We start from the raw sequence: 25,644 nt of genomic DNA on the forward strand, positions 1-25,644 counted from the left end.
CGATCAACGCAAGAATAGAAAGAAGACTAAAAAGGAAACACCCAGCTGATCTCATAAAGGATATAAACTAAAAAACGCGAAGATGGCACCCCGCTGGGGGTAACCATCCACATGCTATTCAATCATATGTTATAACATTTTACCTAATGTCCCACTGGACAAATTGTAAAATTAAAAATAAACAATATAATAAAAAAAAGAACAAACACGAAGATGGTACCCCGCTGGGGGTAGCCACCCACATGATAATCAAACAGCTAAAAAATTCTACCAGATGTCCAAATTGGACAAATTGTGAATGTAAATTATTAAATATATAAAAAAAAAACGTTCGGGTAAAACGAGATCGAGGCGAGAATAAAAAATAAAAACAATATTAAAAGTAAGCATATTTTGTATCGAAGGAATTCCTTTACTGTGTAATTTTGCACACTTCTCTTCTAATTTTGTATACTTCTCTGTATTTCACATAATCCAAAATAATATTCATAAGCTATGGGGAAAATAATGATCTCCTCTCCTCGTTACATATTTACGTATTTGTATATTCTACATAGGCCAACACAATATTCCTAAATTATTAAAAGAACGATCTCTACATTCTCCATTACACGTTGACACATTTCTGTACTTCTTACAACACTTATAAATTATACAAAAAAATCTCTATTTTGCCCATTACACATTTGCATATTTCTATAATTCGAATAAAGGTTATGTATAAGAAAAGAGATTATTTTTATTTTCCTCACTGCGTATTTGCATATTTCTATATTTCGTACAATCCAAAGCAACATGCGCAAATTACAAACAAAATTATCTTATCCAAAAGGTCTTTTCTCCGTAGACCTCCAATATCAAGACACGTAAATCGAAGCAACTTCCTTGCGCTACTGTTTACCCTGTGTCTCTCTCTCTCTCTCTCTCTCTCTCTCTCTCTTTCTCTCTCCAGCAAGTGAGAGAAAAGGGAAAATGAGAACGCTGCATAATCTTGTGCTACATTTTGTGGTTTAAAGTTACCAAAAATATCCCGTATCCGGACACTCCAGCAGGCTGTAAAGTGTAAAGCCCTGTCTCCACGTGGGTGGTCGGATCTCCCTAGGACTCACAATCCTTTGCTGCTTTCCTAGAAATTCGAGATTTCCAAAGGGAGCAAAGAAAGAAAAAAAGTTGGGAAGCTGAAGGGAAGAGGAAAAAAAATTAGAGGAGCGGGGCGGACGGGAGGAGGGGGGAGAAGACAAAAAGGAACGAGTGTATAACAGGCGCGTGACTAGAAACAAAGAACTTAAAGAGAAAAAGGAAAGAAGATGAAGTAGAAGAGAAGAAGAAGAAGAAAAAGGGTGTCGTGTACACACTGGAAATTGCGTTCACGACACAGTCAATGGTGGATCGCGTGTAGGTTAAAGTTAATGGCCCCGCGGTGGCTGTCGAATGGACAGGAGAACGCGTTTTCAGTGAAAGCGCCGACTTTTATGAACTCTTCGGGACACTTTATTGCCGGCTTTGGCTTTTTTAGATGCACGATACCTGAATTCCACATAGATAGACCCGTCACCGTGAAACGTCTTTGAGGTAATAAAAAGGATTATGGTCTGGCCGAATGCCGGGAACCGCCGTGAAACTATTAAGCCGGCATAAATCATGTTTCGTGAACGCGTCTAATCCATAAGCCTAAAAAGATAAAGTCTCGTCGAGCAACTGCCCCGAAGAAGATACGTCGATTCCGTTAGCGATCGAACCCGATGATGAATCAAACGTTTCGCTCGTAGCTTTTTAAAGGATGAGAGTGGTGTTGTGCTTGATAAAGATCGACAGGTTAGGATACGAGAACTAACCTTAAAAGACCCGGTTAAACATTGCACGTAAAAATGTACATTCGTCGCTATTTCTTTCGTTCATCTAACTTTATGTAGACTCTTCTATTAACAGAAATTGAGAAATTGATTAATCAGATTAATGTAGGAATTTACATAAAGTTAGCTAAACGAAAGAAATAACGATGAACGTGGAATTTTTCATTAAATTTTCAAACGAAAAATATTTTTCTTGCGTAATTTCACCTATTCGAATTAAGCATTCTTTACAGTAAAATAATCTTGGAATTAGTATTAAAATTTCGCTGTCGTGTAACGAATATTAATAGGATAAAATTTAATTTTCGTAACGAGGAGAATCGAAAAACAAGTTGTACGAGAAGACCGCGCTGGTCATTAATAGAACCTAGCTGGTTGAAAAGAGGAGTCTGAAAAAGGACAAGCAGTTTCGGTCTGAAAGGTCGCAAAAAAATTTTTCGCGCTAGAATTCCGAGAAAACGGTCATATATCAAAAGTGGAACTGAAACAATAATTATGTTCCTGCTGTAATGTTTTAACAAAAATTTGAAACAGAGTAGAATCTAGGCGAACGTTTCATCGATATGTTTCGTGGAAATAATAATTCTCAATGATGGAATAGTAAATCTTTGATTTCTTATTACCTGGCCATTTCTTACATTCTTTATTATTACGAGAAAGATATTTCATATTACGGAATATCGAATTGGAGTTAGTATTACAGTGGAAACCAGCACAGCTATATATACACTTAGTGACAAAAGATAGGGACCATAATGATTGCTGGAAAATTACTGTATAATTTTCATCTTCCAAGATACATTAGCTGGTATATTGTATTAAAAATACAATAAAGACATAACAGTTCATATATGGATGTACAATAAGCTCCAACGTTAAATATCTAAAACGAACATGAAATTGTTGTGAAATTTGGCGATCCTGGTCCGCTAATACGAATAAAGGAAACTATAGACAGATTCGTGTATGATAAATATAAACATACAATCTATTTTTCAACGCAGAATTTTAGTAATTAATTTATACGTACCGTGAGATGAAAGAGATTAAGGATCGCCGCTGCTTTTTTTTGTTATTATTTAATTTGTGCTTTACATTCGGATTTGTATATATGGACATTCGGTAAATTTTTCTAGCTTCACCGCTATGTTACCAACTTATTGCTCATCTCGTTTTGCGTTGGCATGTTCCATATTTTCAATTCCATTTTACGATGTTAAAGAGCACCGAGCGGCGGCCATGCGTTCCGATGTAAATCGTACTCGACGCTGTCACCGCATTCGATAGGTAGAAGGCCGACGAACAAGCATCGTTACTCCGTTAAAGTAGCTTCTGGCTGTCATTATCTCTTCTCGAGAGTCAATCTGACGCAGCATTATAGGAAGCTGGCCTCTGAGAAAGCGCACACGTGTTGGGTTGAAGACAGGTAGCCAACTTCGAATGTTCCCACACGTGGTTTTAGTCACGTCCATAATTAATGCGCGACACGGTACAACTGAATACACAAAATCGTTCGTTTTATCTGAAGAACCGAGGAATCGTAAAGTACGTTTCTTCGACAGCCATTTATGTCCCTTGTGCCTGTGTAGTCTGTGTAGCTGTGTCAGCTCCACTCTGTTAATTTAACCGTGGAGCGATATGGATTTTCTAACGTTTCCATCGAACAGATACGAGTTTATTCGACGTTGCTTATCAGACAAGATAGAAGAGTGGAATTTTCAAACGGTACGCTTATCCCAATTTATCAGCGAGGCAATCGTTCATTGATTTAATTCGTAGTAGCATTCGGCGGTTATATCGAGAAGCTGATTTCCTCGAATAGGTTCAAAGTCTACGTAGGATATCTAAATTTTGTAAATATATTTTACAAGTATAGAACAATTGAATCTACTGCGATTGATTACATCTGGAAGAAAAAGAAAAAAATATGAAAACATGACTTATCATATTATTACAGACACCAATAGATTTCGCATAAAAGTTAACTCTACTTGTAAACAATGACTGTTGTGGACCAACGATCAACAAAAATCTTTCTTCCTTTCTTCTCCACTGTCTATGGAGACATTTGGCAGATTATTATTCTGGGGATTTGTGAATAATCATCTCCATTTAGACGCCATTGTGGACTGACAATGCGCATATATATATTCGTACACATTTGTAGTGACAATCAAAAGTTTCTTTTTATCCCACACTGCTGGAATTTTACCGAATGTCCAGCTTTACAAATTGTAAAGTACAAATTAAATAATAAAAAAAAAACTCTGTAAAACAAAATTGCTGGAACTTTAGTGCCGAATTTCCGTTTAATTTCGAATTTCTTCGTTCCTAATACACCATGAAGCGTTTACAACCGTCCTAAGCTTGCAGTTATTCCATCTTCCATATGTAGCTTTCTACTGCTGTTGGCCAGAGCGCTGCACTTTATGTCCACATAGGTTTTATTATTCTTTTATATATTTTTAATTTACTGTCCATACAAGAGGAAGATTAAATGTTTTTTTTTAATTTTAATTTCTGCTTTACAGTTTGTCCAGCAGGACATTTGGTAAATTTGTCTAACTAGATTATATGTGTGGTTAATTAGCCAGTACACTTTAATTTCTAGATGTTCCATCAGAGTAGGAACAAAATGTACTTTTTATATTTCTCTGCTGCGATCTCTTCGTGTCTTCAAATTTATAAGAAGAATATAATTATTGTAACAGCATCTTAAATCTTATCGGTGATTTTCCAGTGTAACTGGCAACAACTTGTTTAAACGTTTCAGCATATTTAACGAGAGTTGTTTATTATTGAAACGAAGGTACTCGCGATTATACGAATTCGAAGGTATCGAATAAACCTCGCCACGGGTCGTTCGTATATTATCCATTATGTACATATCCCAACAACGATCAGCAACGTGACAAACGTCGTGGAAGCAGGCGAAGCGAGGAAATCCGACGAGGTCCGGTGGAATTCAACAAAATGGGTCGGTAACACGCGAACCCCATAAAGCAGTATGAGGCGTGACTTTACGACCCTTGCAATCTCACTTTCTTTCCCCGTTTCGCGCGTGAACATCGGCAACGAGCGACACCGCGATCGAAATTATTAGGTTAGAAACTAAGTGGTGCCAACCCAATAAGAAAATCGAGCTCGATGCGACACCGCTGCAATTCGTCAGCTTTGTACGAAGTGTTATAGGGAATTAATGTTATAGTTTATGTCAACTTGTATTTTCAGTAATAAAATTACACGCAGAGGTACACTTTCAAAGAAGCAAACTGCTCGCCACACAAACCTTCATCCATTTAACTGTCCCAAAAAAGAAAAGAAAAGGCATTGCTACAAAGTGGAATTTTGTAGATAAGATTTCAGTCTTCTCTCGATCGACTCTCCGCTGGAAAAAAAAACTGACTTCAGATCATTAGACTGCACAGTGTACGCTACAAGAGGGCTTAATTTACGCATTCTCGTTCACCAAACGATCCCTTCTCCCGGTAATTGTTATCGTTGTTCCATTAAATTACGATAATTGGCGTAGATACGGTGATCCTGGCGAGGGTTCGCGCGCGTTACGCGTTCACTTTCGCGGACTGTCACGCGGCTAAGCTATATACGCGTTTCTCGCGCTGCAACCGGCCGGCTATCGTGGTTATTAAGGAAACAGACGAAGGAACGAAACGAAGGAAGAGGCGCGTTGGGTGGTCCCGCCCCGCTGTTTATGGGGCACTGCATCTGCTGGCCCCGTATAACCCTCTACCGTCGACCTGTGTGGTCCCACCTTACGTCCGACTTTACATTCGATTCACTACTTGCTAATGGTAGTTGCATTAGCATTAGGTGACCGGCTGCGTCTTGGTATTATAACCGGCACCGCGTTCACCGGCCTCGGTTCTTGCGTGATTTTTCAACCGCGATATTGGCCCTCGTTCCTTTTCGTTATGAATCTGTTCGTTAACCAGTTGGCTGCTCTTTCGACAAGTATACTCGTCACGAAAAAACGCCAGTACTTATACTCGTCATGTTACAGTTTGCTATTTAAATAGCAATTTCAGCAAAAAGTAAAATACATTCGTAAGGTTTAAGATGCCAGGAGGAATATTTGAAGGCCAAGACGAAATGAAAGGAACAAATAAGAAAAATTGTACATGCGACACATTTTAGGTATACGCTTTTCAAACAGGTTTTTTTATTTTTTATTTGTACTTTACAATTTGTCCAGCTGGACATTTGGTAAAATTTTCTAACTTAATTGTTAAATAACATGTGGATGAGTTTGAGTATTTTATTTTTTTTAGGGAGGTCAGTGGGGTGTTTTTTCAAACAGGTGGCAACAGTTGGTTCCCTTCAGATTGAAGCATTAGATTCAACTAGAATCAAACATACTATAAACTATTATAATCCAAGTTACACTACCACGCCAAAAGAATTTACTTATAATTCTCAATGAGAATTGATTGTAAGTAGTCTGCCAAATAAAAAAAAATAAAAAAATAAAAAAAACAATTGATTAACTCTTCAATTCCCGCAGATTCCACGATTTTCCACTCATTCTACAGGCTGCTCACAGGATACAGGAAAATGTTTGGAAGAAAAGTTAAATGGTTTGGAATATGCAAATGTACGCTGCTTTCATCAAAAAGGGAAAAGTTTAAGAGAGCTTGTTCATTGATATTTCTACCTTCACGTTTAACGACGTTAAATAATAAATCCATCCAACAACGATCAGGTAAAAACTAAATGATAATTTAATTACAGTGTACCATGTAGACAACGCTGTAAGCGTCACTGAAAACGTCAAATTTTTTAGTAGATTTTCGAAATTTTATTTATTGATGCGTCACAAAATGTTCTACTTTTTGCATTGATATGTTGCAATTATGAACAAACAAAAAGTTGAAAATACAGAAAACCGAATGTGCCATTGGTTCAAATTTGCAAACACCTGTTTGTCCCCACGCGACTTGTACAAAAACAAAAGATACTACTTTTTCGATATCTTCTTTTTATCTTTATTACAAAAATATAGTTTATAATGTGGCGAGTAAGAATTGTTACAAAATTGGTGATATTCAGCGTGCGTGTGTTGCAACATGTGCATCGCATATGGCACTTACATTCTGTTACATTTACCAAATGTCCAGCTGGACAAATTGTAAAGTACAAATTAAATAATAATAATACAAAAACATTCTGTTATACAAATGCAAAATTTCTCTTAAATTCTGTACTACGATGTATCCCTATAAAAAAGATAAGATTTTTTAATTTTCCCACGTACAGTGTCGTTTACAAGGAATCTTCAGTTTACAAGCTACGTATTGGCTTGGCACCTAAGTGATTGCGGATTTTGTCAATACCACCCAATGACAAAACCCGCAATCACTTAGTTTCCAACCCAATACATGCTTCTTTGCAAATAACACGATGGCACATAATTTCCAACGGTACCGAGAAACTTGGTCGTGCAGCAACGACCTTAGTTTCACTTTTACCGCACCTCTCTCACTCTCGTAGCTTAAACGATGTGCAGCCTACACAATGCACAGTCATCCGAAATTCTCGTGAGCATAAAACCGAATGAACAAAAAGTGAGAGGAAAAAAGTATTTTTCCAGCAGACCAATTCCAATATCGCGTACGATATGGTTTGTGGAGGCTGAACGATGCACGTGGTCGTTCATGGTCGTCGCCGCCTGCAGGGTGAAAAATACTTGTGCGGCCGAGCGTGCCACGTAAGTAAGTACTCGATCGGTCTGGCCCGAGAAGGCATCGATCTCGCCATTGATCGATCGATCCGGAGGTCTCGGATAAGATGCTGTCGTCGTCCTGGTCTCGACCTGCTCGTCGTCCAACACAGGGTGGACCACACGCGTTGTGTCGCCTCTCTGACCTTCTCTCTGTCTCTCCTTCGTTGCCTCTGCTCTTGGCTCGCTCCATTCTCTTCTTTCTCTCCTTTCTCTAGCTCTCCTTTCTCTAGCTCTCCTCTGATTCACCGCTCCACTCTCACTTCGATTCTCCTCTCGCGTCTCTCCTATCGTTGCTCTCTTTCCTGTCTTTCGCTCGCTACCATCATCCATCGCGAGTCCTTTTTCTTCTGGTTCAACGATCGTGTACGTGCGCGTCTTGCTCGTAAGGTGGAAGGTGAAAAAAAGCACAGGGTGAAATAGAGGAAGGACGAATAAAACGCTGCATATTATGTGCAAACGACCTGAATTTACAAAATTTTTTTCTTTGCAGTTTCGTTAGAGGCTCGGGTAGAAGAATTGCGAGGAGCAACCTCTGTTACTTTTATTCGCACTCCGATTGCGATCGGTTGCGATTTTTTCCAAATTTCGTCCAAGACGTCATCTGGTAAAGTAGTCCTTGGAACTTGTAAGAGGAATCGAGTCGTTTGGTCGAATTTTCGAACGGTTATTCTATTTTAAAGGACGCTGAAACACTTTGGTGAGTCGCTGTAGAGTAACCTAACCTAACATGGAACAGCTGATCTGAGAAACATCGTAAATAGAATAACATGCTTTCCTTGCGGCAAAAATAGCGCGACGTTAACACGCGACAAAATTAATAGACGTTCGTTAATAAGATGTTGAAGGGTCTTAGAGTGACAGAAAATGCGAAATGCTGCGAGCTTAAAAAATGCTACACTTAGGTTATGTAACAGCTGCTATGCAATACCTAGGAAATTTGTAAAGAAGTCTCAGGAAACTTTGTTTCTTCTATGACAAATGTATATTTATATAAATAAAGAAGGAACAGATTCTTGCAATTTTTAGCTTATATCGTATTATATTCACTTTCTTTGTTTCATACAGGTTGAACTACGAACCTGCAGCACATTCTTCGTGATCCCAAAGAAAACCGGACTTATCGGACCTATTTTTCACTATTATTCCCTCTTTTGTAATCGCCGCCACGGAATAAATATAATCCTCTATCATCATCATCAGTGGCAGCATCAATGACATATTGCATGTTGCGTACACTCAACGTGGTCCCGCATATTCGGCACGTAGGTATTTCGATAGAAAAATAATAATAATACTAGGAAGAAGATAAATTGAAAGAAAAATATAATAAATTTCCCTTGGACGCTGGGAATAAATGCGTTTAATGACAAGTCGTGCAAAAGTGGTATTTTTTAACGTTTCTTCGTTGAGAAGAAATCGCCATTCAATCGCCTCTCAAAAACTTGTATCCAAACTCGGCGATCAAGTGCATCCGACAGATCTCCAAATAAAATTCGAACGTGGATATTTTTTAATTTGAAGGAAATAAAATTGTTAAGTAAACACAATGAAACTCTGTTTTCTTGAAAACGAAGCTTCAAGTGGAAAAATATCTTCGCAGCTGATCTCGCAGTCTATCTAATCGTCAACTATCCAAATTTACGTACAGCAATCAAATTTCCAAGCTCAAGATTTTCTCAACAACAACGCAAGCCTCAAACGTAAAAGACGTATTCTACATTTTACACATATTTTTTCCTAGATCCTAGTGCTCCTTGGTTGTGCTAATGGTTCTGGGACACCCTGTATATATATATACAATATAACATATAACAAATGATACTGAAATTAAAGAGAAAAGAGAGGGAGAAATTTATCGAACCGAAAACTTTTGCACACCACTGTATACGCGTTTCGACTTAGCTCGCCTACTCTTCCGTTTTGTTCCGCCTTCTTTTCTTTTCCTTTGCTTCTTGGCAGAACCGCGCGTAAAAACGCCCTCGCTCGCGTCGTTCTTGCGCGCGCCGGACGTTATTTATACTGTACGATTGGCCAACTTTTTCTGCCTGTTCTTTCCGTCTGTCTTCTTCTCCGGCGGAATTCTCATTCTTAGCTGTGCAACGTTACGCCGCAAGTTGCACACGTTCGACATTCCTCCGCGTGCCGCTCGCCGAGGGTGCTAATTGATTACGCAAGCCATTCGCTCGAGAAGTTGGAGACCCTTTCGCTCCGGATCGTAGGGCACGTTCGATAAGATGGATAAATAAATGTTATTTTCAAGATACGTGGGGAATTTCGTTTTAAGAATCCCCTAGGCAGCGCGTAGTTCAAGCGACGACGAGTATATACGTCGGAGGGAGGGCAGACTCTCCTGTTATGAATTTTACGAAAAAGGTAAAGCAAAACGAGGAAGAATTATAAATAATGTTGGATAAAACATTAACAATTCGTCGGTGGAAAAGGTATTGTTATTAAAAACTGAACATTAACCTTACCAGGTTTCAAAATTCAATTTCAAATTGTGCATTCGTCGTTGTTTCTTTTGCTCATCTGACTGTAGATAAATTGTTGTGTTAACAATTAACAATACAGTATAAGAGTTTACAGAAAGTCAGATGAACGTGGAATTTTAAATTAAATGTCGAAACCCGTCGTTTGACCGAGTCTGTTGAGGTTAGTGTTACAGCAGATCTTTTAGGGTCATCTTTTTTTGAAAGGGAGGAGGTTGTTTCTTAGAATGGCAAATGATACTTATGAAAAAATTGTACTTATTAAGAAATTAGAGTCGATTACAATTTTATTAGCACCCAGTTATTTCCTATTAGAAATTAATTACACTTTCATGATAATTCAATTTATAGGAAAGTCTATGTTCTGAAGCCTGAATTATCCTCAAGCTAATAAACGAGCGTAAATTCTACGATACAATATGGCAAGTAAGTTGCTTCTACAGTGGCGATCTACCGTGCAATCGGACGAGATTGTTGCTACTTGTTCGAACAACGATCTTATTATCTCATTTAATTCGTTAATACCATAATTATTAATTATTTATTGTTTCCATATAATTACACGTAGGACCATCGGCGAGCCATCAAGAAATTATTCTGGAGAATGCAACAATTAACGTTAATCACCGCTTAAATGGGTAAAAAGAAGGGCACAATGGCAATGGACAATTAGCCTGTGCGTCTCGCTCCTGGCGCATGATCACCGTGCAAACGCTAAGAGCAGGTCTCGCCACTCCTCATTCGCCGGGTTCTAATCGACCTTAATTTCCCCGTGAAACACTAAATCTACCCTCAAACGGGTTGCCTGGCTAGCCTCAATAAACCAAGAAGGGAAACGGCTTCGAACACCGATCATTACCGTCTCAGTTCAGCTTGCACCGATCTCAGCTCACCATGGGCTCGCCTTCGGATTCCGCATACTATTTATTACAGCGTAACAATATCTTTCATTACCTTTACCTATAATAACACCTATTCATCTTTGAGAGCCGCTCTCCTTTCCCTGGAACCGTTTCTTTCCAGAGGAATCCTCGTCGCGATCCTCCAATATCACGCATACATAGAGAAATGGTAGGCAGAGTGAAGGAGAAGAGGAAGAGAAAGAGGAGAAGAAGAAGAAGAAGATGACGACGAAGGAAGAGAAGATAGAGGAGGAGGAGGAGGAGGAGGAGGACAGGAGACAACAACGGTTGCTCCTGGACGGAGGACGAAGGAGGGCAAAAGCAGCCACGCCACAGAGGATGAGGATTCCCCTCGGCCAGCGAGCAGCGAGAGAAAGAGAGAGGGCCACCCACGTCGAGGGCGCAAAGGCGATATTTAGCGGAAGGCAAATCTCTCTGGGGCCACCCACGTCGGCTCCTTGGTTCGTCGTCGGGGCTACCTTATTTCAGGGTGCAACCAAGACGGCTGTGTTGCCTCTCTGTGCTACGGTGCGTGAGCCACTAGCACGGTAGACGCGATACTCCAGGGACGACCGATCCAGTCACAGTGCCCTGATTCCTTTCGATGTTATCCCGAATGACAGCCACGAAATTTGTCGGGTATCGTTGGACAAGATAGTAGACCTGAAAAACAGGATCTTTGCTTGGCCAAACGATGCGTTTGGAAGATACAGGTTTCTACGTACACTATCGTGCGTTGGTGTTTGCACGTTTCCGAATTGTATGTAATTATTGCAAGTATGTAAAATGTATTAGGTTGTCCGAAAAGTTTCTTTTCTTATATAAGGAAATAATAGATGCACGACATTTTTGTTTTGTATTATTCTATTGAATTACGTATGGTACATTTTCTTCTGTTAAAATATTTAAAGACCACAACATTTGACAGATTAGCTTTCGTGTTTGTTTAAAGATGCGTTGTTGTAAAAGACATGTTTGTAAGGGGAAGACACTTTTTGGACAAGCTAATGCTTAGAATAAAACTCTTGAACTTAAACATGGTGTCCATTTCGCTGTGATTTTCAGGGGAACAATAAACAGATACGACACACTGCGAAGAATTGGCAGCATTTTGTACATTTGTATATATTTTGTATATACCAGTGTATATATACAGTAGGCTAGGAGTTTTGAAAGCGACAGGTGTGTACAGTAACTTGCTCGGCGATGTTGAAACACGTCAGTAGTGTACATGATGAGGATAAAGGTTCATCACGTTGTGCTAGTCATCGCATATGTACGTATTTTTTCTTTTGCACTAACATCTTTTGCTTTATTTACGCGATTTTCATTCGCGTAAAACGGATCCAGTGTACAATGTTAGTTAACAAGTGTAACTGAGTAACAGAGTGTACAGTGCATAAACCACCTACTTACTTGCCAACGCACAGTCCAAACCGTTGTACCTAGAAACGTGAAATTTGGATGGTATACATGTTTTATGACGTAGGCGTGGGGTAACATAAAATTTTTGCAAATACGAACCCTGGGAAGGATAAAAAAGGGTAACCTTTTTTTTTTTAAAGGACATACATATCTCACGAGTTGCTGGGATTAGTCACGTGAAATTCGACACGCTCACTACTCATTGAAGGTAAACAAACACGTGTTCGAGCGTTTTTGAAAATTCAATTCCTAACGGGTGTTCCAACAGAGGGTAACACAGAAATTCGAGTATCATGTAGCTAGTATGTTATAGTATATGGCAGCTAGTTGGAATAAATAAAAGAGCGATGATTGAAGGTGAATGGAAATTGTTTCTACAGATATCTAAGTTAAATGAATTTGAGTTAAGTCTGTTCGATATTGTTAACATCAGCTATTCATCACAGATGATTATTACTCGTTTCAGTTTTGATTTAACAGAAAATTTGAAGTAGACATTGAACACTAAAGAAACACTTCTTCTATTGCAGTGTTGAAAATGTATTAAAAATATCAGTGTTTCGTTTGGATTGCTGGAAATACTTGTGCAGAGTGGTGGACATAAATCTTCACTCACGCAATTAGTATGGCGCTTATTTGGCAATTAGTACAACAATGTGAATATGAACGAGGTATATACAGAATTATACAGGGAGAAAAATAAATCAACAGATAGTGTGGAAATATGATGATCAATGAAGATCAATTCGTGGTTCCTTTGTTTCGAATGCAGCAATTGTGACAGCATCGGTAAGGTTTTTGTTAATTAAGCCAAACGTATTGGCGATTTTAACGTCGTAATGGCAGCAACGACGATGTAAACTCTGATTATACACTTGCACGTTGAAATTTTAATGCACCAGTTGCCAGTACGTTGCATCGTTATACTTGCAAAAATAATTCTTATACCAACGTAGTGAAACAATTCACACGTTGCTGTTTCTATTGTTATTACTGTGGTTCATTAGCAGTTACAGGTGCAACGTTGTACTTGCAAAAATAATTTTTGTACCAACGTAGTGAAACAATTCACATGTTGCTGTTTCTATTGTTATTACTGTTGTTCATTAGTAGTTGCAGGTGCATCGTTGTACTTGCAAGAATAATTCTTATGCCAACGTAGTGAAACAACTCACACGTTGCTGTTTCTATTGTTATTACTGTTGTTCATTAGCAGTTGCAGGTGCATCGTTGTACTTGCAAAAATAATTCTTGTACTAATGTAGTGAAACAACTCACACGTTGCTGTTTCTATTGTTATTACTGTGGTTCATTAGCAGTTACAGGTGCAACGTTGTACTTGCAAAAATAATTCTTGTACCAACGTAGTGGAACAACTCACACGTTACTGTTTCTATTGTTATTGCTATTGTTCATTAGCAGTTGCAGGTGCATCGTTGTACTTGCAAAAGGGAAGTGTCGTCAGAGGAAGATAAATCCTGTTATACCATTTATCTCTTTCCTCGGCCAGTGTTTTTTATCCGCGTGAAGCAGGAGACAGGGCTCGTCCTAATTGCTAATTGCGTGACTCCCTCCATCCATCCAGCTCGTAACCGTGAATCATCAGCAACAAAATGTCAAATAAAATCAGTGTAGCAGAGTCACGTTATCCTATCACAAGCTTCGCTCGGAATAATCGCAACAAAATGAAATTAAAATTTTTCCAAAAATTGCACAAGCAAAAAGTAACTCGCGACTGTTCATAAAAATCTATATTTTTACGAACGTAATCAGAAAAATAGAAATAAACAAAAATATGTAAAATAGACACATAGAAATATAAAATTTCCATACAAATTTTTCTACAAAAATAAAAAACGTGTAAAATTTTCACGAGAAAACAAGGTGTTGCAGAAGATTCTGGAAACGAGCAATTCCTTTGCTTTTGCTGTCGTCCAACTAGCAGCGTTTCTGGTTCCACATGCTCCATTGCATTTCTAAAAAAGACACAATCGTACGGATGTAGCGCTCTTCCGATCGTTCATCATTTTCCTGTAGCTACATGAAGTTATAACATGAAACAGTTGCATGGACCACCCTGTATACGTATTGTATCATAAGCATCTTTAAATGTCACATAAACGCACAAACATCCGCAGTCTAACGACAGAAGCAAACAGACGAGAAAGAACGAGTGGTCGCAACAGGAAGTCCGATAGGATTTGAATGACAGTGATCGGTGGTGTTTTGTAAACGCGTCAGGAACGCAGCCACGATCTAACGAGAACGTTCTCATGAAATTCCCCGGGGATTTTATTTTATTTACCGATCGATCCCACGAGGCGGTCCAGGGATGCCTACTTGCCACAAAAAAAAATCTTACGACTATACAAAAGGGAGAGGGAGGGAGAGAGAGACAGCAAGGACTATTTCTGTTGCTCTGCCTCATTTCTCATGAAATTTCTTTTATTATTTAATTTCTATTTTACAATTTGTCCAGCTAAACATTTGGTGAATTTTTCTAACTTAATTGCTGAATAAAATGTGGATGGCTACCCCCACCGGGATACCATCATCGAGTTTGTCTATTTTAAGCATTCAAAGTTTTTCTTTTTTTTATTATTATTATTTAATTTGTATTTTACAATTTGTCCAGCTACACATTTGTTAAATTTTTCTAACTTAATTCGTGAATAACATGTGGATGGCTACCCCCACCGGGATACCACCTTCGAGTCTCATGAAATGAACGTGTACGTTTTCGAGTTGGAGAAGAGGATGGAAAGGAAGTCCGTGATTTACGACAATTTGCGGAAAGTCAAGGGCTTCTAAAAATCGGATAAGTTAATTACCGTGCCGTACACGGCGATGTAATTGAATAAAATTGGCCCGGAAAATCATTTAATAATCTTTAATGAGGCTCCGCAGGCTGGGAGGGCCAGCGCACCGCTCAACACGGAACGAGAATCATTCGGGTCGCAATAAATTCTCTGTTCGTTTGGTCTCGCGTGTAAGTGCATTTTAAATGATGGAAAGTAAAGCATGATCGGTAGACGAGGAGGGACGTGCGTTTGATTATAAGGTTGACGATCGGGTCGGAAAGGGACGTACGTGTCCGTGAAACCACGTGTCTCTGATAATTCGAAGGCAAAGAGAAACATAATGAAACGTTGGTATATGGCAGAGCAGATCTATAATTAGTTGGAAAGATAAATTATAGGTTATTATCGATGTAATTGTTAAAAAAGGGATATTTTGCATTCTTTGTTGAATAAAATAATACGGGCAAAATGGGTTACCTGTTGAGAAAGAGAAACTTTGTACTTGCATGCTATTCACTCAAATTAAACTATCCAAGTTTTAATTTCGCTAATTTCAGCCAATTTATTATTCGATGCAGGATACTTTCGAACGTTTAATTCTGCTTTTATTTGCACAGCAAAACGTTACCGGGAATCTCACGTCTTACCTTGCCTCTCCTTGAAAGTAATGTTTCTTTTTATTATTATTTAATTTGTATTTTACAATTTGTCCAGCTGGACATTTGGTAAATTTTTCTAACTTAATCGCCAAATAACATGTGGGTGGCTAACCTCAGCGGGATACCATCTTTGAGTTTGACTATTTTATTTCTTTAGTGAGGTTAGTGGAGTGTTTTCTTTTTAATCTTCTTTCTATGAGAGTACAGTAATGTAAATAGCAAAAACTAATTTCCGCTACTCTGCTTTTATTCCCACGGGGAACATTACGGGTAACGTAACTTTCTTTTTGTTTCGCATTGATGATATTATAAACAATAAAAATACCAAACGATACCAAACAATATTTGTGCTGCCATTTACCAAATGTCCAGCTGGACAAATTGTAAAGTACAAATTAAATAACGAAACCTACTGTCTGATATTTAATATTGAAGTTGCAGCGAGAAATACCAAACACTAGAAGCTGTTTATTATTATTTATTATTATCGTCGAAACGAGATTCAATTTCTTAGATTGTCAAGATACAAACTTAAGCTAGAAAAAGTTACCAAATATCCAGCTGGACAAATTGTAAAGTACAAATTAAATAATGAAACCTGCTGTCTGATATTTACTATTGAAACTGTAGCGATAAATATCAAATACAAAAATCTTTTTTTATTATTATTTATTATTATCGTCGAAACGAGATTCAATTTCTTAGGTCGTCAAGATACAAACTTAAACTGGAAAAAGTTACCAAATGCCCAGCTGGACAAATTATAAGGTACAAATTAAATAATAATAAAAAAAAAGATACAAAATCGTTTGCTGTCTGGCGACGATATCTGTCGAACGAAAGCGTCCTTGGAGCTGGCGCAGATTTTCCGCGCGACGCGACGTTTGGCAACCGGTGTTTAGGACGAAAAAACGTGGTCCTGTTGCGGCGTGGCCGAGGGCAACCACGTGGTCTCGGTTAATACCGTCGAAAACGCGAAGATGGCAGCCAGAGACAAGCAACAAGTGGAAGAGAAAGATGAGCGCGGGTTCTGCCGGCCGGAGAACGTCATTACGTGCACTGCACGGAATAACACGTTGCATTCGTCTTTGCGTACACGCCGGACATTGTGAGCGAGGTAAATTAATAATTGGAGCATTTAACGCAGACGGACTGGTCGCCGTGGCACGCCTCGACCCTCCTGCAAACGTGTATTTGTAACGTGCATACGTCTGGTAGTGTGATGTACATTTGAAATTATAATGCTGAAGCGGATCGCGCAGCGATGGGATGCGATCGGGAACGGGAAAGAAGAGGAAAAGAAAAAATAATCAGCAGGTACAGAGAGAGAAAGAAATTGATATAGGAAGAAACGCTTATGGCGGATCTTATTTCTTTGGGTTTACGACACGGTATGCAAGGGGCGCTGCTAGTCTGTGATTGAAATTAATTCATACTTTCTAGTGACAGATTTTTATCTACGATAATGGCATTGTGATGTTAACGAGGCTGCAAGATACCAGCAGAACTCGTTTCTTTCCATGTAGTTTCTATGCATTAAGATTCGTGCAACAGCGTATCACAAGTCTATCAATCCATCACTTCTTTTTCTCTCGTTATCCCATAGATTGCCTGCAATCTGTTCTGTCGGACATCGAACAGCTTGTTATATCGATTCAGGTTAGCGTATCGATGCTACTCCGATCGATCTATCGCTAGTCTATCATGGAAATTAATTTCTACTTGCTAACTTGTATCCGCGATAATATTAGTATTGTAACGTCAATGGGGATGCAGTATACGAAGCTGAGTTACGTGTTCTTTCCTTAATTCGTGTTATGCAGATTGTTCTCCTGCATAGCCTGTTGCGCGTACTCTTCGTCGTAAATATGGACTTACGTATCCGCTATCCATAGTCCGCTCGCGGCTATCGTTTACGTTCCTCATTTTTGCTCGATGGAAAAAGCACTTAAGTAGTTACATGCGTATATACGTAAGTTGATTCAACCGGCAATAACGTCTCCTGTCAAGCTGTAAGATATTGGTTCAACATTGTCTCGCTCGTGCATGTAACGATTGCGTGATGCTCGATAGTGTCACGAGACCGTGACGAGACTATCGTTTACATCGCTTCAGTTTTACTCGGAAGAGAAGGTGGCTGCGTATGTACAAGCACTTATATAGGTTGGCTCGAACGACAGTAACGCTTTGCGTCAAGCTGCAAAAGATATTGGTGCAACATTGTTTCATCGGTGCGTGTAACGATCGTACGAGACTCGACAGTGACACGGGATGCCGATAAGAATCGGTGAAATCGGTAGTGACGGGTTGGATGGAATGAACAATCTGTCGTGAGATGATGCTTGGGAAAAATGTTTCCCATTATTGTTTGTTTTTATTTAATTTGTAGTTTACAATTTGTCCAGCTGGACATTCGATACATTTTTCTAGCTGTTTCCCGTTTGCGACTAGTCGCACGCGAATTGCCAAAGTAACGCAACTCGGTGCTTTTTAAGGGAACATCTTTTGAAAGTATGCAATTTTCAATTAAATTTAATATCAAATTTAAGTTAAATTAAATTTTCAAACCGGCCATTTGGCTGGGTCTGATCAAGCTCTAGTTAACTAACAAGCTTAGTATTAACACGCTAATAAATCCGTCATGGCATTTCTTATAAAAAGTTACTGACCTATTTATGTCGAAAAGCTGTTAGTATTGAAAAGAAAAATATTGCAGAAGCCAAGGGACACAAATAAAACAATGAAATTTGAGGTATCTGTGAAATATTAAGATCGTTACAATATTAATTATTTGTAGTAAGAATGTATTATAAATTATAACATTATATATTAGTTTAGTATCGTATGGCGTTATAAGTTAACAGTATTATATATTAAAATGTCCTCCGTCGAGAGTCCTGACACTTTCAACAACAAAATGACGTTCAGTCTCGCGCGATTGTTTTGGGTGTGGGAATGGCACGTGTGTATGTCGTACATTTACTTTGCAGTCGCACGCGCCTCTTCTGTCGTGATGAGTCGCGGCAACAGGAATGGAAATTGTGCCATATACGACGATGGGTTTTGTAGTCGCTCGCGACTAGTCGGAAATACAAAAAGGGCCACACGTGCTATACCCATGTGTAGAACAATCGCGTACCATCGAAAGTCATATTTTGCTGTTAGAACGTGTGATGGCGTACCAAGCACGTTCAATATATAATACTGTATGTCGATATTTACATCAATAATACTATAATGATATATAATATTGTAGTATATAATACCGTTAACATAAATAATTAACATTATACCGTTGAGAAATTTTCTACCGTAACACCAAACATATGTTTAGTTGTATTTATTCGACCGAAAATTTAATGATTTTATTTACGTCCTTCGGCCTTTCCAAAAATTTTGCTGTTCACTAGTAACAGTTTTTAGACATAAATAGACACGAGATTGACGACACGGCCAGATGCGACTGGCTATTTTTTTATTATTTAACTTGCATATTTTATTTATTAATTTCTATAAATAATTAAAAAATAATAAAAACTTTGACTGTTTAAGGTAGACAAACTCGAAGATGGTATTCCGCTGGGGTAGCCATCCACATGTTATTTAGCAATTAGGTTAGGAAAATTTACCGAATGTCCAGCTGGACAAATTGTAAAGTACAAATTAAATAATAAAAAAAAGAAGAAACTTTAGTACGGTAGCTGTAGCGTTAGTTAAATCATGTCAAATTTTCAAACTCGATTTTGCCCAAGAACGAAGCGTCCTACGACGAGAACTTATTCCCAATCTTCGACTCATCTTTTCACGCAGAATCACCTCCTGTCCGGTTCCACTACGATTACTATACCTGCCTAACCCTACCCGTACGTAATAACGTACATAATAACCAAGCAAGGGACATACGTGTCGCATTAGCATAGCAAGAAAAAGGAAACAACCGGACAACGAAACGGAAAGAAAGCTAACGTGCTTTTATCTGCCCAACGCGATACGACTCACGCGGATCGACAAGATTAATTGCATTCGCGAAAAGAATGTTTTGTAGGAGGCTGTTGTCGGTCGGACGCATTTGCCTAATTCGATCGTTTCTACGCGGGTAGGATATTCCCTTGTTGAGTGAAGCAAAGGTAGATAAATAAAAATGAGAATCGGCCGATTTCCACTTACGCAACGGGCCCAGGCTGTCCATTGGCGATTCGGCCCGTGTCCGCTCTCTGTTATCAAGGGTCTGGTGACGGCCAGGCTACGTTTCCTGCGACTTGTAACGCATTTCGAAAATTTGCGAGAAGAAGGAGGCGCGGAACGTGTCGGCCGCGTTAAACGCCGACCACCCGGTCGCGCCACGACGGAAGTGGTATCCTGCTCGGCGCTGACCGAGCGATATTTGCAGTCGGCGAGCGTGCTCGCCACGAAATTTGCCTAATAGGCTCGTATCTAAGCGAAGCATGCACAGATGTCGCGCGTCGCGTTAACTTGCCGCGCGATGAAATTGATTTACGAGGTGAGCGCCACGTGTTGGCTGAAAATGTATGAGCGCCGGTAGATAACTGCTCATTTGCGGCGACATAATTGCAACGTCGTACGCATAGGTGCGCTGCAGGGTTAAATAGCGGTAGAATTACGAGTTTGTTGTTTACCTTGTTGTACAGAGCGTTCCACGAAATTGGGTCAGGTTAGCGGCTTGAAAGGGACAGCAGAGAGAAAAAGGAAATTTTATTAGTGAAAATTAGATGGTTTACGGTGGTGTTTCGCGTGATACGTATGTTCGACGTGGAAGTGGTGGCGTTTTGTAGCTGGTAGGCGCGTCTCTCAGTTTCTTCACGGAAATTATGTATTCTTTTTACACTAAAACATGGGTTTTTGTAATCCTTCGCGAAACAGAGTGTTAAAATATTTGGGGGAAACATTGGTTGCGTTCGAAACTGCTATTTAAAGTACTAGTTTCCTCTTCAATTCTTCGCATTTCCGGTATATGATGATGATAGGTGCCATGTTGGCTGTGTAAGCCACGTAAACCAGAAGTCAGTCCAAAACGCAACACAGGGATTATGTTTCATGAATAAAATAAATAAATAAATAAATAGTAAATGCCATATATAGTATCTTTGGACAAAGAAAGATGACTTTTAGCAAGAGAGAATGAAACAATAAAACTACACAAATATATTTAAAACAAATCCGAGGACTCCTTGTAAAAAACACTGTTTTTTTTAATTATTTAATTTGTACATTACAATTTATCCAGCTGGATATTTGGTAAATTTTTATAACTTAATTGTTAAATAACATGTGGATGGGTACTCCCAGCGGATATTTGATGTAAGTGTCATCAAAAACATTATGTGCTATTCCTTTAAATTTGCAAACACTGTGAGCACCAATCCTCCTTCTGTGCATAAATAATTTGCATACAAGCAAAAGATATATATTTTCGACATGTTCTTTTTATCTTTATTACAAAAGTATAGTTTATAATGCTGTGAGTAAGAATTGTTATAAAATTGATGATGTTCAGTGTGCATGTGTTGCAGCGTATTTATCGCCTAATGGCACTTACCTTCTTCTATACATAGTAGACATTATTTATGCAGTTTAATCCAGTTGATAGTTATTTACAAATGGAAATTGCTCTTGAATTCTATACAACATTTCCATTGCCATGTACAATAGGACGATAAAAAGAAAACGTTTTCTAATTTTCACACTTACTTTACATTTCCTATAAGAAATCTTCATATCAGTGTACATTAATTTACACTACAAAAAGGGTTGGCAGCTAGAAAGTAGAAAAGTACGTAAAATGTGTGGGAAAAAGTAGGCGACGACGAGTATACTCGTCAAACACAGAGTACATGTTATAATGTAGAATCGAGTAAAAAATGACTGTTTTGCTTTTTCATGGTAATGCGGAATATTGCCATTTCTTCGTGACGAGTATACTCGTCAAACACAGAGTACATGTTATAACATGGAATCAAGTTACAACGAAATGACTGTTTTGCTTCTTCATGGTAACGCGGAATATTGCCATTTCTTCGTGACGAGTATACTCGTCAAACACAGAGTACATGTTATAACATGGAATCAAGTTACAACGAAATGACTGTTTTGCTTCTTCATGGTAACGCGGAATATTGCCATGTCTTCGCGACGAGTATACTCGTCAAACACAGAGTACATGTTATAACATGGAATCAAGTTACAACGAAATGACTGTTTTGCTTCTTCATGGTAACGCGGAATATTGCCATGTCTTCGCGACGAGTATACTCGTCGAAAATAGCTAACCGCTGGAAACCTGTTAACGTTCCCTCCACTAAACCGTCGTGATCACGTCGTGTAACCAGCGATCGAGGTTTGAGAATAATAAAAATGGAGCGAACCGCAGCGACGCGCCGTCGTCTTAATTTAAATCTCGAGCGCGTCGGTCGACGTGTCTTCTCTCGGCCGAAAATACTCGCTATAAAATTTCCAAAATGATTAATCGCGCGCTCGAAGGAATTACGCCACGAAGAAATACGACAGAAGCGTCGCGGCGTTTACACAGCGTTCCGAACGCTCGGATCCGGCTGCGAGATAAAATTTCAATTATATAATTTCTGGCTGTGGTCTTCGGGCCGCTGCCCTGCCGCCGTACGGCTCACAATTCATCGTTAGTACTGTATTTCCATCGGCTGGCAGCTAACGATTTCAAGCGGATACGTCGCCGAGCTACGTAACAGCGACGGGGTGTGCGTACAAATGCGTGTACGTCTTATCGAGCTATCTAATCCTCGTATTCCTCGATCGTGGACCACCCAGGTGGTACACTGCGGAAGTTGGCACGCACGATTTGCACACGCACACGTAGCCGCGGGACGCGCTAGCCTGTCACCGTTCATATACACGGTGTACTCTAATATAAATCGACGCTGTTTCTTGCGCGAAGCGGATGCTAACTTTGGCGGGGTTGAAAATAGTCTGCAAAGGTGGGAGATTTGAGAATAATCAATAGCCGGTAGACAACAGTGGCTTTTAAGCTACAGTTAGTTGTTGCCATCTCTTTTACAGTAAATGGATAGACTGAGATTTTTGTCTTTCTTTAATTTGTATTTTACAATTTGTCCAGCTGGACATTCGGTGAATTCTGAATTGATTTTTGTATCGTTTCTATTGTTCGGTAGACTTACACGAACGTAAAGCTCAATGTAACACGGAAACAGGGCTCTGAGTACGTTCACATGAACTGTTTTTGTTGTCTGCATGTGCAGAATCTTTGCCAGTAGGTGCTCGTTATGGGACATCTTGTATTATCGCAAAATTATATATTTTATAAAATCAAAATTGTTATATTATGTGTATATACCGGGTGCGGTCGAATAACATGTACAAGCGTTTGGTTGCTTATGAAAAACTAAGAAGAAAATATATTTACATGGGTAGATATTAACTTGTATTATAAGGATAGATGTAGGTAGTTGTTTGTGTATGTAACAGAGTTTGGGCTAATTTGTGTACATTGTTATGATTTACTTTGTATGATTGTGTATGTGTTTTTGTTTATCATTGAGTTTATGTCTATTGTCCTCTGGTTCACTTTTTGTTATAAGTACTTGTATCTGTATGTAACAGAGTTTGGGCTAATTTGTGATCATTGCTATGATTTATTTATTGTGTTTCTGTTTATAAGTAAGTTTACATCTACTGTTCTGTGGTTTAGTTTTAGTTGTATATGTATGTAACAGAGTTTAGGCTAATTTGTGATCATTGTTATGATTTACTTTGTATGATTGTGTATGTGTTTCTGTTTATGAGTAGGTTTACGTCTACTGTTCAGTGGTTTAGTTTTAGTTGTATATGTATGTAACAGAGTTTGGACTAATTTGTGGTCATTGCTATGATTTATTTATTGTATTTTTGTGTATGAGTAAGTTTATGTCCATTGTTCTCTGGTTCACTTTTAGTTATAGGTAGTTGTATGTGTATGTTTCAGAGTTTGAACTAATTTGTGGTCATTGCTATGATTTATTTATTGCGTTTTTGTGTATGAGTAAGTTTATGTCCATTGTTCTCTGGTTCACTTTTAGTTATAGGTAGTTGTATGTGTATGTATCAGAGTTTGAACTAATTTGTGGTCATTGCTATGATTTATTTATTGTGTTTTTGTGTATGAGTAAGTTTATGTCCATTGTTCTCTGATTCACTTTTAGTTATAGGTAGTTGTATGTGTATGTATCAGAGTTTGAACTAATTTGTGGTCATTGCTATGATTTATTTATTGTGTTTTTGTGTATGAGTAAGTTTATGTCCATTGTTCTCTGGTTCACTTTTAGTTATAGGTAGTTGTATGTGTATGTAACAGAGTTTGGGCTGATTTGTGATCATTGCTATGATTTATTTATTGTGTATGTTTATGAGTAAGTTTACGTCTATCGTTCTCTGGTTCAGTTTTCTTCTCTTTTTATTTTTCTCTCTGTCTAAGTTTTCTATTGGGTTGGCAACTAAGTAACTGCGGATTTTATCAATACAATCTAACGACAAAATCCGCAACCACTTAGTTGCCAACCCAATATTTCTGTTTATCCATAAGTTTGACTGTTATTGTCCTATCTTCTAACGTAGATGGAAGTTTCTCCTTTTTATTTTTAATTTCTGCTTTACTATTTGTCCAGCTGGACTTTTGGTAAATTTCTCTAACTTTAATAGATGAAAGTGATCGCAAAGGCGGAAGATAGGCGGAAATAAAAAATTCTACTTGGATATGTCCATTCCCCTACTAATGTACTCTTTTATTTCTTCACTTTGGGCACACGTGCACGGTTTACTCTTAAGACTCAGCAGCATTTCTCGTAAGAACTGAATATCAACTTGGCATCTTCGACGTATACAAAAATTGTAGACTCGACATAAAGTTCGCTTTGTCTCGCAAATTACCAGCCCGTGGATGTTCATCGTATAATACGAAAACCGCGCAACGTCGACTGTAAGAAAAAGAGAAAAGAACGAAAGACAACTCAGGCTGTCGTATGCCATCGGCAAACAATTTTCCCTTTACCAAAGTACCCCCCCCCCTCACTTTCTCCAAACTCTACAAACCGAATCTTTCGAACACCCCGTATAGACATGGAGCCGCCAAGGCCGTGTGTTGCACGTGCCAGCGTCGAACGAAAGAAAGTGTGGATGGTCGTAGCGAATAAGCGATAGTAACGCAACGTTTATTAATCACCGTCGGATAATTACGTTGGTGTAACCGATCGATCGTCAACGTTTCTCACACCTGTCTATCGTTTCTCTCTTCGTCCTACGAAATGTCAGCTAAGATCGTGTTACATTGGTTCGTCTACGAGATCGTACGCTATTCAGCGCGTCGTAGCCCGCTGAAGGACTCGAAGAGAGTGAACAAGCGATACAACGTATCCCCCTAATCTCACGAAAGAGCCGGCTGATTAATGGATAACAAGCGGCACCGTGGAAAAAACGAAGGAGACGATAGAGAAAAAAGAGAAAGAGAGGGAAAAAGAAATCGTTGTCCCGGTTCGATTCGCCCGGCTCTCGAGTAATGTGTCAGAGCCGTTGAAGGGGTTAAAGGGGAGCAACGAAGTATCGGATCGAGGTAAAGTGCGAAGTAGAGACGGCCCCTTATAATAGCGCGGCTCGTTGGGTGGTCCAGCAAGGCCACCGTGGGTGGCCCACTCACCAACACCGTTTCGATATTAAACACGGCCACGTGTAACGTGTGTACGTATATATGGCCGGTGATACAGGCACGCACACGAAACCGCGGGGCCGCGTTTAA

The 25,644-nt window shown here is 39.0% G+C and overlaps 1 protein-coding gene and 3 long non-coding RNA genes across 7 annotated transcripts; 2 read left to right on the forward strand and 2 right to left on the reverse strand.

Moving 5' to 3' along the window:
• Positions 1 to 2,564: 2,564 nt before the first annotated feature.
• On the reverse strand, positions 2,565 to 5,030 carry LOC122577158. Its single transcript, XR_006320094.1, has 3 exons — positions 3,845 to 5,030; positions 2,884 to 3,759; positions 2,565 to 2,736 (listed from the first exon to the last, which is right to left on the reverse strand). It is a non-coding gene; the product is annotated as an uncharacterized LOC122577158 (long non-coding RNA).
• Positions 5,031 to 5,794: 764 nt separating this feature from the next.
• On the forward strand, positions 5,795 to 8,474 carry LOC122576909. 2 transcript variants are annotated; one of them, XM_043747826.1, is made up of 5 exons: positions 5,795 to 6,008; positions 6,143 to 6,303; positions 6,376 to 6,573; positions 8,084 to 8,197; positions 8,274 to 8,327. In XM_043747826.1, the coding sequence occupies exons 2-5, from the start codon at positions 6,291 to 6,293 to the stop codon at positions 8,279 to 8,281; spliced, it is 333 nt and encodes a 110-aa protein (XP_043603761.1). In that variant the 5' UTR covers positions 5,795 to 6,008; positions 6,143 to 6,290; the 3' UTR covers positions 8,282 to 8,327. The 2 variants fall into 2 exon arrangements, with proteins under 2 accessions (XP_043603761.1, XP_043603760.1); XM_043747825.1 differs by having other exon boundaries at positions 8,084 to 8,474.
• Positions 8,475 to 9,673: 1,199 nt separating this feature from the next.
• LOC122576913 lies at positions 9,674 to 13,092 on the forward strand. Of its 3 annotated transcripts, none has more exons than XR_006319960.1 (5): positions 9,674 to 9,966; positions 10,434 to 10,508; positions 10,651 to 11,744; positions 12,050 to 12,766; positions 12,940 to 13,092. It is a non-coding gene; the product is annotated as an uncharacterized LOC122576913 (long non-coding RNA). The 3 variants fall into 3 exon arrangements; XR_006319961.1 differs by having other exon boundaries at positions 12,050 to 12,260; positions 12,550 to 13,092; XR_006319959.1 differs by having other exon boundaries at positions 12,050 to 13,092.
• LOC122576915 lies at positions 11,554 to 20,225 on the reverse strand. Its single transcript, XR_006319962.1, has 3 exons — positions 20,037 to 20,225; positions 13,897 to 14,385; positions 11,554 to 11,647 (listed from the first exon to the last, which is right to left on the reverse strand). It is a non-coding gene; the product is annotated as an uncharacterized LOC122576915 (long non-coding RNA).
• Between the last annotated feature and the right edge of the window lie 5,419 nt (positions 20,226 to 25,644).

The sequence above is a fragment of the Bombus pyrosoma genome, linkage group LG17 (genome assembly GCF_014825855.1).
Source record: "Bombus pyrosoma isolate SC7728 linkage group LG17, ASM1482585v1, whole genome shotgun sequence".
In the NCBI taxonomy this organism is placed as follows: Eukaryota; Metazoa; Arthropoda; class Insecta; order Hymenoptera; family Apidae; genus Bombus; species Bombus pyrosoma.